Here is a 15,865-nt window from a genome sequence, read left to right as displayed (position 1 = left end):
GTACAAAGTTTATGATTCATGCGATTCCTTAATGCTTATGAGATCTAGTGCTTAACATAGAAATAGAATTATAGAACATTAAATATGATCCAGTCATCGTTCTTATAATCCAGATTCCTTAGGACTAGAATAGTTTTGAAAAGTTGTTAATGTTGCGGGTGTCGCCTGGAGTGCCTTAAAGTGAATAAGATTGTGTTAATGATCAAGTTCGGATATTATGACGAGTCTTCATCGAATGGGTTAGTACTTACGTGTTGATTTTGATGGTCATCGGGGTAGCTGTAAACGCTTTGCTGACCACTTATAGTGGGCAAACCAACTGTATTCATCGGTGATATTATAACGTTATTGTATTGCTGTTTCTGCTGTTCTTTCGGAGAGATTTTTCTGACAATTGTTGTGTAGGTAGGAGTTGCTTTCGGGGGTACGTCTCGTATTCTGGTGCCCGCGCGGTATGTGCCGTACTCGTCGGGAGGAGGCGGCAACGAAAATTGGTCCGACGCTTGAGTGATTTCTGACGTTTCATCGCTCAGCTCTTTGGCGAGCTTATTGCGCATTTTCCTAGGCATTGTGTAGAATGTGTTTATCTAAAAGGACGAACGAAGAAAATTTAAAATATAAATTGACTAAAACAAACCAATCATTATGTTTTTATATAGCAATTGATTTGATGTTACTTACAGGTCTAGGAGCTGGATAATTCGTCTCTGGCGGCAAATGCATTACTAAATGATCACACAGGGCATCCATATCTCGTTTTCTGCTAATGTTTTGTAGAGAATGCATTCTGCAGCTTGCGCTATGTCGTAGTCCTTCATTAAACTTGCTAGCGGCTTCTTGCTCCGCCATTTCGTTCATGTACCGCGCCGAGTGGAATGAGCTGGTTCTTCGGACGTCGAAATTTTTGGAAGGATATTTGGCCATCGCTCTACGAAACGACTCCGTGCGGCGAACATTGCATTCGCTGTCGTCACTGTCGTGATAAGTCTCGCAATTTGATTCTGAAAAAGGAAAGGTTTGCGATCTTGTACTGCTTTAACATTCTGAAGTGAATGAAGGTTTGCGTGGTTGCTTTGTTTACATTTACAGTAAAGAAAACCATGCAAGAAGCTGCTCGTTTTTCTAAATTCCTGGATTGTAAAAGTCAGTCGGGGAAAGATTATAAACTTGGGATTCTTCTTTTAGACTATGATCTTAGTAACCTGTCACTAGCTCTTAATTCCACCTAAATGTTGCTTCCGGCTCTTGTCGAATTTGAATGGCTTGCTATTGGACCGAGTTGTAGATGTATACAAGGTGATGGGCATGAGTGGCAGGAATATGGTTATTTGAAGAGCGAATAGATCGCCTTGGTGAGTGAAATACCTTCGGTGTTATAAGCGCAGAGCGGCGGGTCCGGCCGCTCGCGCGGGAGGTCCGCTCGCTCGGCTCGCTCGCGCGCGCATAACACCAGCCCGCACGCCGCCAGCGCCACCAGCGCCACGCCGCCGCATAGCGCCAGGGTTAACGTCGTTATGTCCTCCACCGCACTCGGAATTATCTCCTCAACTGTAACATATTATGTAAAGATCTTTCTTTTTAATCGACAAGATTACCAAAGTTTCTTAGTATAACAAGGTTTCCTGCTGCGTATCGTCTGTATAACGAAGTAGATATATTTTCAAAATAGGTATTGCTTAATGACGTCGAAAATCACAATAAGAAGACGCGAAAACTGGCGATTAAGTTCACGTGGTAAAAACCATGAGAAGTGTCAAATTGTATTATTTTTTTTTCTGATATGTAGTATATGTATTTGTGTAGTTAATTTCTCACCTGGTATTTTTATAACTTCGCTTTTACTAATTTCCACTAAAGTGCTATTTCCCTTGTCGTTGGCAGCTATGATTATAATTTCGTATCCTTCTTCGTTGGGCTCATTCACGACGAACGTAGGTTCCGATCTGGTTATTGACGTGAATATAATTTCGGGCGCTGATATCGATCTCACGATGCAAAGGAATTTCTGCATAACAAATAGAGCGCAATGTGTGTAGAAAACGTGATGTGACTTCTTAAAAAAGATTTTTTGATACATATGGTTAAAGTTTGGGTTTTTTCTCTTTATTTTACAGCCAAAGAACTGATCATTATCAAATTTTTTATTGAATAGAAAGTACATATACAGCAGTACAATAATGCTCCAACTCTTATGATTTTTTTATAAGCTACCTGTGGTGATCCGCCATCATGGCCCTTTTCGCAGTTAATTTCGATGTCTTCTACAGAGTTCTTGAGCGCGATGCAGCCGGTGGGCGGCCACGGCGGCGTTTCGTCGCTCACCAGCGACACGCACGGCGTGTGCGATTGCCCGCTACTGGACACGTTGTTGATGCCCCAACAGAAAATTGTACCTGTGGGTTAATTTGATGAAGGTCACCATCAAATGTCAAAATAAAAATGAATTACCTAGCTATAAACTCTAATTAGTATGAAGCATGTCGGTAGGTAGGTAAGTTCTTTAAATTTTCTACTAAGTAGGTACTGACAGTATTTGTAAGAAGACCAAACTCAGAGTATAGAATGAAAACGACCATGGGTTAATAAGCGTGGCGGGGGCCAGTTGTTGGCACTACGATGGGTCGTTGTAAGGAACACGTTGGCACAACTGAATGCAACTGGTGAGGAAAAGAAAAATGAAGAAGACCTACATCCTGAAAAGGATACCTTTTGTACAGGCTGCAGGTAATAGTGTTCAAAGAAATGTTTAGCAAGTGTTAAGATAATCGTTTTATCCAAACTTTAATATGTATAAGTCACAAGACTATGTAATATTGTCCTGTGTAAATCGTCAATAAAAATACTACACTAAAATGTATAATTACTCACTATACATGGTGTCATTTGGCCTCTGGTACACCAGTACCGGTTCCTCAGTGTCCATTGTGATCTGCGAGTGGTTCCGTAGTGTGCTGGCGTTAACAGCGTCCTTAACGACCACCCAGCGGTACGACGAGGGCGGTGGATTGGCGTCCACTTCGCAGGTTATGTTCACACTCTCCTCTTCGCGGATCCCGTATTGGACTATATCTTCGCGCTTACAATAAGCAGGGTCTTGAAGAGGAAATAGAGGTTAAGATAATAGTCCTGCATTTGCGAGGATGTAACCTGGACTAACGCCAGAGGTTAAGATAATAGTCCTGCATTTGCGAGGATGTAACCTGGACTAACGCCAGGAGGAGGAAGAAGATTATGGTCATGCCTATCACTATTGAGTTCTTAACCTGTTCTTAAAGAGTCGTTTGGCCAACGAACAGTTCACAACGAACGGCATATTTCATCTTCCGCCTTTCAGCCGACAAGACTTCATTTTATCGACAGCATGGACTCCTTTTTTACCTACCAATCGATCAAAGATGTAATGCCCTATCGCCTAATCATTCAATGACGAATAACATTTCCGTCGAACTGTTAGTAGACGAAACGACCATATCATACAAATAAATATAAATTAGTATAAATACAAATATTGAGACATACAAGTTACGTTGATAACAAGAGGCTCGCTGTAGTCGTAGCCCACGTCGTTGTCCGCAGCGCATGCGTATTCCCCTTGTTCTACCACTGTTATGTTCTCTAACACCAATAAACCTTTCAGAGGAAGACTGTCTTCTCGAAATACTTCATTTTCCTGTAACCGTAAAAAAAATGAATCGTTGATACATCATTAATTTGATGCTTGGAGGAAGCTATGTTTTAAATAACTCATGTCTAAAGCAATTAACGAATAAACGAGTTGACGGACAACCTATTTAGATTAAAAGCAGTCTATCAATAGTTTCGATGTAACAGAAGGTAGATAAACGAAAATATTTCTATACCTCGTGAAACCATGTGATTAAGTACGGAGCCGGGTTCGCATCGAAGACACATTTTAGGACTACAGTTGCGCCTTTTGCGGCATACAGAACGTTGTTGTCTAATTCTTCTGTGACCACTATTTGTAAAACAGGCTTGTCTAAAATGAAGAATGAAAATTTATCAGAGTGCTTTAGTGGGTGTCTACTATACAGGTTTAGGATGAGCACCAAGCATGAAAGTAATACACGTAATTTTATATATTATTTCCACGGATGCTTTTGACATAATAAGAAATGAGGCTCACACGAGACTAGCAGCGCGAGCGGTGTGGCGCACACAAGCCGATTTTCAGTCCGGCTATAGGCCGGCGCGCAACAAGTTACTCGCGACTCGTCGTGTTCTCGCTTGACGTTCAATTGCACGTCGCTCACTACTAGCCGCTGACCCGTGTCCATCTGGAAAAAACTTTTAATGTATTTAATTCCATAAACTCTACATCGTTTAGAATTTGTGGAAAAAAATTACATAAGTCACTTTAAGTTTGTATAACTTTTAATACAGTTTAATACCTAAACTTGTTAGTCTCAATAAGAGAAATATTTGAAAGACTAAAATCTCTTCGGGTCATCAACATCCTATTGAATAGTCCTAGTTGCGTTTTGTTCCTGGGAAATTGCTCTGAGTCTGCCTTTAAGCACGATTCTATCGCACCCATGACCCGTTTTTATCGTAATAAATTAAAAAAGGGGTTTTATCGTAATAATCGTCGATAAAAAGGGACGTCGCGCATGCCATACTACGGGGGCTGGAGAGAATCAGATTTTTACACGAAGTAACCCGCAGATGACAAGACAAATGCGCAACCATGCAGAAGATTTATCACTGCTTTTATCTTTTTACTGAATAAAAGAATGAGATGTGAAGATTACTTTGAACGTAAACTAATTAGTAACGTTATATAATTATAAACCGTGACATTCTGTTCCAGTTGAATGACTTCTTCATTCAGTCTCCATACGATCGTAGGAGAGGGGCGGGCGTCAATAACTCGACACTGCAGCGCTAAGGTGTCACCTGCCGCTACTCGGCCACCATTGAAATCCTTTCCTTCAGGGTCGCGTAGAGCTACCAGTGCTGGCGGCACTACAAAAATGGGATATTTTATTAAACTGGAAATAAAATGTCAACGTCAGCAAATTAGAGGCTTTGTAGTAGTAGGTTCAAGCCTGACTGCGTATTGTAACGTATTCGTCGGTATAAAATAGTGCATAGTTACTAATGAATACTTTTACTACAAGATAAAAAAAATGTAGAAAATTGTTCCATACTTAAGTTAGGAGCCGTTACCACGATTAAAGATAGACAACTCACAGAACATATTGATGACAACATCGATATATAGCGGTGTAGTGTGGTCGTTGTTTTTGGCGAAGCAGGTGAGCACGTGGCCGTGGTCTTCACGCTCCAAGGGCCCGTATGTGAGGTCGCTGCGCATGCGCTCCTCTGATAGCGGCGTCAGCGCGTCCTTGATTTTCAGTATACGCTTCTTGGACCACCAGAAAACAGATGGCTGCGGTTTGCCTGTAAATGTTTTGATATGCTATGTACATATATGTATGAAGCAATGTGGGCAAAGCTTACTTGAAAGAAGGTGCACAGACAGAGAAATAGCGAAAGATGAACTGAAGGTGGTTATGAAATAAAAATAAGCGCGTTATTGTGCTAAGTGTTCGAGGAACAAGCAAGCATGCGTCTCGCGTCAAGTTGATATTCAGACTGGCCGCTGGCCGGCCAGAGACGATTGAGGGGAATGCGTGTGCGCGGGAGCGGGGTGCTCGCCGCGCGACTGCCTACCGGTCAAACCGGTTAGCGGTTACGCAATCACGTCTCATGTTACAGCTAAATAGAAAATTCCTTATGCTACGGTACAACATGGTCTGTTTGTTTGTCGGTCTGCTTGTTTCTCGATGACACATTTATTTACTTTATATGACAACTATATTGCACACTTTATATATTGCATCTTGTATATAATTTATTAGGCTACTTAAATTAATGTTACATGTAAATATGTAGGTATATAAATGTAAGGGTAAATTCATTATAGCACATAGGTAAGTTATATAATGCAATGTATTTATTGACTAGATATTATCAGTCTTAAAATTAATAAGTTAGTAGTTGTATATAAAATAATCAAGTTTGTAAATAAAAGTTAAAACAATATTGTAAACAAAAATAAGACAAGTGTAAACATAAATTTAAACAATTGATGTATATAAAAATCTATGTAAATATTTATTTTGTAAAAGAAAGTTTTGTATAATAAATGTAAAACTTTTGTAAATAATAAAATCAAACAGATAAAATTAAAATGAAAAAGTGATTACAGTCACTACATCAGCCCCCTCTTGAGACCGTCAAGGGCGATAAAAGTCGGGAAATCTAACCTTTCTCCCTGATCTAGTTCTGAAAACATTTTCTTCGCGATCTGGTAAGCTCTGATCTCCCGGTGGTATCACGTGTGTACTTGTGTTGTGTTTCTTTGGTTGTGGTGTATGCGTGTATGGTGTAGTGTCGGGGTCACTAAGTATGTAGGCCGGCTTGACCCGGTCTATCGATACCGTGACTTTTTTGTCGTTCACCAGAATAGTGAAAACCTTGTCGTCACGCTGTAGAACTTCGTATGGTCCAGAGTATGCTGGTTTTAAGGCACCGCCGACAGTACAGTCACGCAGAAACACATGACTGCAAGTGGCTAACTCCTTAAAAACGAAAATTGGACGTTTTGTACCGTGACGAGAGCCAGGTGAAGGTTTTAAGCCCTGAACTATACTCCGAAGTCTTGAGGTGAACTCAGTCATATCAAGAGTACAGCCAGGCTCCGAATCCAAAAATTCACCTGGTAGACGCAAAGTTTCGCCATACACCAATTCAGCTGCAGTAGTCTGTAAGTCCTCCTTAAATGCGCTGCGGACACCTAACAACACCAGCGGCAGAGAGTCTACCCAATTTCCATCACCGTGGCAGATTATGGCAGACTTGAGTTGCCGGTGGAATCTTTCCACGAGACCATTGCAGGCCGGGTGATAAGCAGTGGTGCGGCGATGTGTAAATCCAGCGATCCGTGAAAGAGCTCGGAATAATGCCGACTCAAACTGTCTGCCACGATCTGTCACGATGTCAGCAGGACAACCAAACCGAGCAATCCAGCCACTAAGCAGTGCTCTCGCCACTGCCTCGGCCGTAATTTCTTCCAATGGTACTGCCTCAGGCCAACGCGTGAAGCGGTCGATGGCAGTAAGACAGTACTTGTAGCCCTGAGATGGAGGCAAGGGTCCCACCAGGTCAATATGAACAAATTTGAAGCGGGATGCGGGGAGTTTGAAACTACCAAGGGGAGCACTGTTATGACGGGTGACCTTGGATTTCTGGCACGCTATACATGCCCGCGTCCAGTTCCTACAGTCCCTTCGAACTCCAGGCCACACATATCGTTCGGAGACCAGCTTGACAGTTGCATTAGCGCCAGGGTGGCTAAGACTATGAAGACTTTCGAACACCCGTTTACGCAGCATCCTTGGAACAAATGGTCGAGTGATATCCATACCGATGTCGCAAAACAATTGAGTCCCGGTACCTGGAACTGAGACTTTTTTAAGGTGCAATGACGTCGTACCTCCCATGAGTTGTATCAGCTCTGGATCTGCCTGTTGAGCGGTAGCCAGCTCCTCTGGAGAAATGGGCTGGGAAATTTCCTCGACTCGAGAGAGAGTGTCAGCTACCACATTGTCTTTGCCGCTGATATGCCGTATGTCGGTGGTAAACTGCGCGATCAGGTCCAGGTGTCGGAACTGTCTAGGCGAGCAGTTTTCCTTGCGATTATGAAATGCGAAGGTCAGCGGCTTGTGGTCGGTATATATTGTAAAGTCCCGAGCCTCGAGCATGTGTCGAAAATATTTTATACTCTCGTAAATAGCGAGTAGCTCTCGATCGTAGGGTGAGTACTTCTGTTGGGAAGGACTCAGCCCACGAGAGAAAAATGCCAAAGGCTCCCAGGATTTATCATCAGTCTGTTGCTGTAGCACCGAACCAATAGCTCTGTCCGACGCATCAGTAACAAGTGCTAATCTCGAGTCACACTTGGGATGGGCCAGCAAGGCGGCCTGACTCAGACCTTCTTTGCAGGCTTTAAAAGCCTCGAGTGACTTACCAGTAATATTGACCGGGTGTGAACCTTTGACTGATCCTGTCAGCAGTGCGTTCAGAGGACCCTGTTGTTTAGCGGCGCCTGAAATAAACCTACGATAAAAGTTCACCATACCCAAGAAGCGGCGTAGTTCTTTTACCGTCTTTGGAACAGGGAAATTGTTGATGGCTTTGACCTTCTCTGGTAGGGGTGTGGTACCTTTACCTGAAATTCGATATCCTAAAAAGGTTACCTCAGACGCGCCAAAGATGCACTTCGCCGTGTTGACGACCATGCCGTACTGCCTCAGTCTTTCGAAGAGTAGACGAAGGTGCTCTTCATGGGTCTTTTGATCCTTCGAAAAGACCAGAAAATCGTCCAGATATGCATAGGTGAAGTCGAGGCCCCGCAGCATCTCATCGACGAATCGCTGAAACGTCTGTCCGGCATTACGAAGTCCAAACGTCATGAATGGAAATTCGTAAAGACCGAACGGCGTCGTGATTGCTGTCTTCGCGATGTCGTCTGGATCGACCGGGATCTGGTTGTAGGCCTTCACCAAATCAATGGTAGAGAAGACAGTGCAGCCTGATAAGGAGTGGGAAAAATCGTGAATATGTTTAATAGGGTATCTGTCGGGTATTGTTCGGGCATTCAGCATGCGGTAATCGCCACAAGGGCGCCACCCGTTGTCCTTCTTGGGCGCTAGATGAAGCGGTGAGGCCCATGCTGATTCCGAAGGCCGACAGGTACCATTCTGCAACATCGACTCAAACTCTGACTTCGCTATCTTGAGTTTATCAGGCGCGAGCCTACGTGGTGTGCAAGAAACCGGTGGACCTGATGTGGTGCGGATATGGTGGATGGTATTGTGACGTACCGTGCGATGTATTCCGGGTGGGCGGGTAATCTCGGGATATTGAGTTAGTATTTCGTGATACACTGAGCAACCAGAAGATACCTTCACCGAAGAAATGTTTTCAGCACTAAAAGCGAGTGAAGCTACAGACGAAAGCATAGTTTTATTATCTATAACACGTTGATTTCTGACATCTACCATTAAATCGTAGTGTGATAAAAAATCCACGCCTATTATTGCCTTCGTTACATCGGCCACTATAAAGTGCCAAGGGAAATCACGGCGTAGTCCTAAGTTTAAAACTAAATGATAAAAACCATAAGTATTTATAACAGAGCCGTTAGCGGCACATAATTCAAAATTTGTTTTGGCTCGACATTCTTTTAAATATTTACGAGGGAAAACGCACAAATCGCTACCCGTATCCACTAAAAATTGTATCTTTGAGTGTTTATCCGTAACAAATAAGCGACCGGCACTTGGGCAGTCGTCGGCCGCCATTACCGACTGCCTGTCACATTTCCCGCATAGTCGCATGGTTTCACACATCTATTTGCTTTATCGGCGAACTTATAATGAAACCAGCAGATCGGATGTCTTCTGTAATTTGAGTGCGATCGTGTAGATGAAGATGACCGACCTCGACGATTTGCAGAATGTCCGATTTTTCTCGAACTTGACCGCGACATACGCTCGACTTTCTCGGCTAACGCTTCGATCTGCCGTGTTAACGCAGCAATTTCGGTGGAGTTATTTGTTGCACCACTTGCCGAAACTGCAGCTACCTGCGCGTTGGGTGACACTGCATCCAGGACCTGGTCAGCAAGCTCAGCGACTTCATCCAGCTTCATCCTGGCCTGTGACGCGATGATGGGCTGCACACTGCTAGGAAGACGACTAGCCCAGAGGGTTCTAAGAAGGTCGTCTGGCACTTCGGAACCGGCCAATCCACGTAATCGCCGAAGAAACTGTGACGGTTTACGATCACCTAATTCTTCATGATGAAGCAGTTGCTGAACTTGTTTCTCCCGTGACGCAGACAGCCTTTTCACAAGCTCCGACTTCAGCGTCTCGTACTTGTTCGACGTAGTTGGGCCTTCAACGATATCTTCTACGATTTCTATGTACTGAGGTTCTAAATGGGACACTGCGTAGTGATATTTTGTAGCATCCGACGTGACTCCAGCAAGCGCAAATTGGCTTTCCAGCGAAGCAAACCACAGCTTTGGTTTTGATGGGTAGAAAGGGGGTACTCTCACACCCACACGGTTCAAGTGAAACCGTTCTCCGTTCCCTTTGTTCTCGTTCTCGCTATCCGACTGCGACATTGTGTTAGCGAAGGGGGTCACCAATGAAGCAATGTGGGCAAAGCTTACTTGAAAGAAGGTGCACAGACAGAGAAATAGCGAAAGATGAACTGAAGGTGGTTATGAAATAAAAATAAGCGCGTTATTGTGCTAAGTGTTCGAGGAACAAGCAAGCATGCGTCTCGCGTCAAGTTGATATTCAGACTGGCCGCTGGCCGGCCAGAGACGATTGAGGGGAATGCGTGTGCGCGGGAGCGGGGTGCTCGCCGCGCGACTGCCTACCGGTCAAACCGGTTAGCGGTTACGCAATCACGTCTCATGTTACAGCTAAATAGAAAATTCCTTATGCTACGGTACAACATGGTCTGTTTGTTTGTCGGTCTGCTTGTTTCTCGATGACACATTTATTTACTTTATATGACAACTATATTGCACACTTTATATATTGCATCTTGTATATAATTTATTAGGCTACTTAAATTAATGTTACATGTAAATATGTAGGTATATAAATGTAAGGGTAAATTCATTATAGCACATAGGTAAGTTATATAATGCAATGTATTTATTGACTAGATATTATCAGTCTTAAAATTAATAAGTTAGTAGTTGTATATAAAATAATCAAGTTTGTAAATAAAAGTTAAAACAATATTGTAAACAAAAATAAGACAAGTGTAAACATAAATTTAAACAATTGATGTATATAAAAATCTATGTAAATATTTATTTTGTAAAAGAAAGTTTTGTATAATAAATGTAAAACTTTTGTAAATAATAAAATCAAACAGATAAAATTAAAATGAAAAAGTGATTACAGTCACTACATGTATGTGATATTGAAAGGAGAATGAACGCGGGTAACATGGTGAATGGAGCTTTGCATGCCTTTATGAGCAGCCAGAAACTGTCCAAAAAGGCTCGACTGGCTGTGCATAGGGGCGTGTTGGTCCCACATTAATACAGGAATAGAAAAGGGTAAGTATGTTAAAATGGTTTGGTCATGTGGAGAGGATGAATGAAAGCAAGTTGACTAAGCAGATATACAAGGAGAGTGTGGAGGGAAAGGTCGGAGTAGGAAGGCCTAGACTGGGTATCTTGATCAAATTAAGGACGTCCTGGCAAAGGGTCAGGTCAAGTACCCGAAACCGCCGAACTTGCATGAAGAGTTATGAATGTGGATGAAGCGAAGAATGTTTGCAGAGATCGTGGCAAGTGGAAAGATGTAGACCCTGCCTACCCCTCCGAGTAAGAGGCGTGATTTTATGTATGTATGTAGGTATGTTATGTAAAGATTTATGAAGAAATGCAAAAATAAATAAATGAAACTAGGCGTGAGTAAAAAAGTAAAAATACCTATCAGCCGTAAAGCATATAGGCTTATATAGGTAAGTATGTCACGCCTCTTTGCCAGAGAGGTAAGCATAATCTTTGCATATTTCTTTTGTTTCACCCACATTTATCAATCTTTTCATACAAATGCAACGGTTTTATATTGAAACTGGTACTCGTAGTACATTCGTCATGGCTTTCCCCAATTCAATTCTTCCTTCGAAAAACTTCAAAGTTATTTTTCCCTTACAGTAGAATATAGTATGATATAAAGTAAATTTCGGATGCGAGTAAAAAGAAAAAAATTGTAGGTATTCTTGATGTGTAGAATAAAAATTCTAGTAGACTCACCCTTGTACGCAACACAATATAACTGTATAGTGTCGCCAACATAAAATGGGCCGATGTTTCTGCTGGTATTGGCGCCCGCCCGCGAGGTTGCCACGCGGCTTCCATTTTCATAGATCACCCAAAGTTGTTTCGGTGGCTCTGTGAATGCGTTATTATCACTCCAATAAGATTTCTTTTTCATGTTTTTGGACATATACAAAGAATAACATAGGCCTTCCTGCTAGATGTTAAAGGGCATTTCGCCATAGAAGATACACTTTTGGAAGTACATGCATATAGTCACGTCCATATACCTTGCGGGGTAGACAGAGCCAACAGTCTTTAAAAGACTGATAGGCCACGTTCAGCTATTCGGCTTAATGATAAAATTGAGAAATTCAAAGAGTGACAGGTTGCTAGCCCATCACCTTAAAAAAGAATCCCAAGTTTATAAGCCTATCCCTTAGTCACCTTTTACGACATCCGTGAATTGGAGTGGTCCTATTCTTTTTCTATTCGTGCCGGGAACCACACGGCACCTAGTTTGTGGAAGTACCTACCTAGTCCCATAAAATGAATGGCTTTTCTACCCTGCTTTTTCCGGAACGTCTTATAATTAGCTAAGATAACGATGATGAGAGTGGTGTACTTGGTTACCACTTTTGCTATATTAGCTAGTTGGTACGTATGTCATATGAGTAACGTGACGTATCCATTGAATGTTTATACATATGTACTGGTTTCACTACAGTAAAAAGAACTATCCCTATTTGGGTATAGTATTAATAGTATAGTACCTATATATAGTAATATTTACATGGTTTAATTGTTTAATAGAGAGAATTGTTCCGGTGGCGTCTGCTTCCTCATTAGTCCGCGTGGATCAATTAACCAAACTCTGCGCTATTTTGTTAGGTGGGTCAATAGTCGGCGAAACGGACGCTGAGCTTCATTATATTTTTTTATTTAAAAATATACTGGTCAAAAACTTATGGATAAATGTTGAGTTAGGCATATCTCGTATATTGAGTTGGGTAGGTACCTATATACATATTCTCTTCTGGTTATGTGTACCTTTACCTATAGGTAAAGTTAATTGACATGCCCACATAAAATATATGTATATCTATTATTATAATTATATTCATCTATTACAGGTAGGTAATAGCGACCAAACATAGACATAATTTTAACGTGGTGAACAGGAATCTCCATACAAAGACCTTATTCGACATTACAAATAGGAGATGTAATCTTGTTGACTTGTTTATAATTTATTACGTTAGGAGACATAATTCTTTTGGAAAAACCTACCTATGACCGCGAGTTCAATGTAAGTCTTAAGTGCAGGACTGGATGCGAAGTCAGCGTGGCACATGTATCGACCTGCATCCGATGTTCGAGTATCAAGGATTTGCAGAATAACTTGGTCCACATCCCCGGAGTTGACGAGTCGGTACCGCTTGTCCGCTGACGAAACAGTGCCGTTGCCCACGCGCAGGTCTCGACTGCTGAGGCAGAATATTATCATAAGGAGCTTGATCTGATAGCCACTTGGTCCAGTGGAGCTTTTTCGTGAAATAAGGTATGAATGAAGGCTTATACATCATCAGGGCATTGAAGAAGGGTGCGAGAGAAGATAAAACAGATTTATCAAATTGTTCATGAATTGGCCCGTAGGTCACACTAATTATATTTGTAAATTTGACTTAGGTTTTCCTAAAGCCCAAAAGTCCTTATAAATTCTTACTTAGTATAAAACAACCAATACTAAAAAGAAATAACGAATTAACTGTCAATACTGTAGAACCACAAAAGAGAAGCATGGTGATGTTGACTACGTTACTTATGCAGTAAACAAATATTATAATACCTAGGTACCTACACTAACTCGTACATAATGCCTTGCAACAAACTAGAATGCTATTTTAATATCTTCTGTCACAACCTATAGGTACTTAATTTAATAATTAACCTTAAGCATGACACCATACATCCACTTCATACCTAAGTTTAACGCAAATTAGTTAAGAATTTGCTATTTGCTGATGATAGGTATAAAATAGCTAAGTGCAATAAGGGTTTCACAAAAGTAAGTATTTTATAATTGATAAGTGTTCAAAATAATATTTCACCTGTAGAATGCAGTCGACTCTCCATCTTTATACCAGGCAAGGACAATCAGTTTGTCATTTTCATTTTCCGCACTTACATTGCAAGGCAGTTCCGCAGTGCGCTCTAACACTGCTTCAACTGTAATAAAAGTAACAGGTAACAAAGGTACCTAAGCACACCTCATCTACTTTTCTCCCAGGGTTATTCCGGTTAAATCCCCAGCTATTACGACATCCATGGTAAACAGATGGAGTGGTTCTAAAGTTCCGATAACCAATGTTACAAAGATTAGGTAATAAAGGCCCCGTAGTCCAACTAGAACGGTGAACAGCAGAGCACACCTCTCTGTGATGATATAAATCTCAGTTATACGACGCGATGGTCTGAACATTAAAACTTAGTTTCAGAATAAGAAGGTAAGGTAAGGTAAATTTAAATTTAAAATACCTAGTTTAATAAGTAAGTACTTACTTACATAAGTATTTTATGTAGACAAGGTTTATTAAGTTTAATAAACGCGCGAAAAGCAGTGTGTGGCACCTTCTTATGTGGCGCGTGATATTTTTTTAAGTTACGTAGAACTTAATTTATTAGTATTTAGAAATTATCAAGTTTTTTACTTACCTTGCTCATAAACATTTTGTGCACATGATTTATAAAAAGAAACAGAAAATACAAATACAAACAAGAATTTCATTTTCACTGCACTTTTTAAGTATATACCTAGCACCAAAATCGAATGTGCCTTATTCAAATTTTGTTTCTGATATTTGATAAATAGTGTATGCCTTGGGCGAGAATAACGGACACGCGATTCAATTGGCACGCCTGGCAGCAATAAGCTGAGCCGTCGGTCCAGGGACTACGGGGCTCCACTACCGGCCGGTGCGCTCCCGAGTTCCCGACGGCTTCCGGAGCGCCCGTCGACGTCCTCGCGTCTGACGTCACGCCCGTTCTGTGAACAAACACGCCGGCCAGCAGTTTACCGTTTACCTTATACTTTTTAATTGGAGAGGTCGAAACAATTGGGTCATTTTAACTGAATTTATTTATTGAGTAAATGGCATGCGGATCAGTTTTATTTTCGATCAGTTTAACTTCCGTTGTCCTAAATTCCATCCATAACATCCATAACAACAAACAAACAAAAGGCACTTACTTACCAGCCTTTTGTTTGTAAACTTTTTATTGCACATAAAAATAAATATAACAAATTATTATATTATTAAGGGATTTACCTAGATACCTGTCATAGAGGCTGATATATTCAAGTGAAGATTTCACCTGGAAATGAATTCTGGTTTGGTTACCTATTCTGACGGCCTCTGTGACGGAGCAGTAGTACGATTGTCCGACACCGTAGGTCCCAGGTTCGAATCCCGGCCAGTGCATGATCGGAAAATAACTTTTTCTAATTGGCCTGGCTCTTGGATCTTTATCTATATGAGTATTTATACTACCTAAAATATAATATCGCTGAGTTAGTATCTCATAACACAAGTCTCGAACTTGTTTCGAAGCTAACTCAATCTGTGTAATTTGTCCCCTATGTATTTATATTTATTTATTCTTTTCCTGATTTTGCACATAAGTACAACTCAGCTTGTTCTTTATAGAATTCGTCCGTCCGCACAAGATTCGGAGCGGCTTTGAAAGAACAGAAATCCACATCACGGACCATCCAGAAACGCGGACGGTGAATAGGATTATTATTTTCATAATAAGAAATATCCGAAGGTCTTCAGGATAACGGATTAGGGCGATCATCCTACGATGTAGGCTACACGAAGCAAACGTATCATCAGCGGAAACGGCGTAAGATATATAAATTAAAGGGTTACCTACTAAAAAGTCAAAAAAGGGCGACTTGGAAAAAGCAATCGCGAGAGCAGC

General features: G+C 41.4%; 1 protein-coding gene across 1 annotated transcript; it reads right to left on the bottom strand.

The window, feature by feature from the left end:
• Positions 1-4: 4 nt before the first annotated feature.
• On the bottom strand, positions 5-14,669 carry LOC106131778 (neural cell adhesion molecule 2). The gene is made up of 16 exons (XM_060954844.1): positions 14,597-14,669; positions 13,993-14,110; positions 13,172-13,368; positions 11,879-12,016; positions 5,212-5,421; positions 4,811-4,983; positions 4,145-4,295; positions 3,861-3,997; positions 3,520-3,670; positions 2,869-3,093; positions 2,212-2,393; positions 1,816-2,005; positions 1,366-1,548; positions 682-1,001; positions 252-587; positions 5-174 (listed from the first exon to the last, which is right to left on the bottom strand). Exons 1-16 carry the CDS (start codon positions 14,667-14,669, stop codon positions 103-105), a joined length of 2,856 nt encoding a protein of 951 aa, XP_060810827.1. The 3' UTR covers positions 5-102.
• Between the last annotated feature and the right edge of the window lie 1,196 nt (positions 14,670-15,865).

Source organism: Amyelois transitella, chromosome 5, assembly GCF_032362555.1.
Source record: "Amyelois transitella isolate CPQ chromosome 5, ilAmyTran1.1, whole genome shotgun sequence".
Taxonomy (NCBI): domain Eukaryota; kingdom Metazoa; phylum Arthropoda; class Insecta; order Lepidoptera; family Pyralidae; genus Amyelois; species Amyelois transitella.
This window is presented reverse-complemented; position numbering and strand designations above follow the sequence as displayed.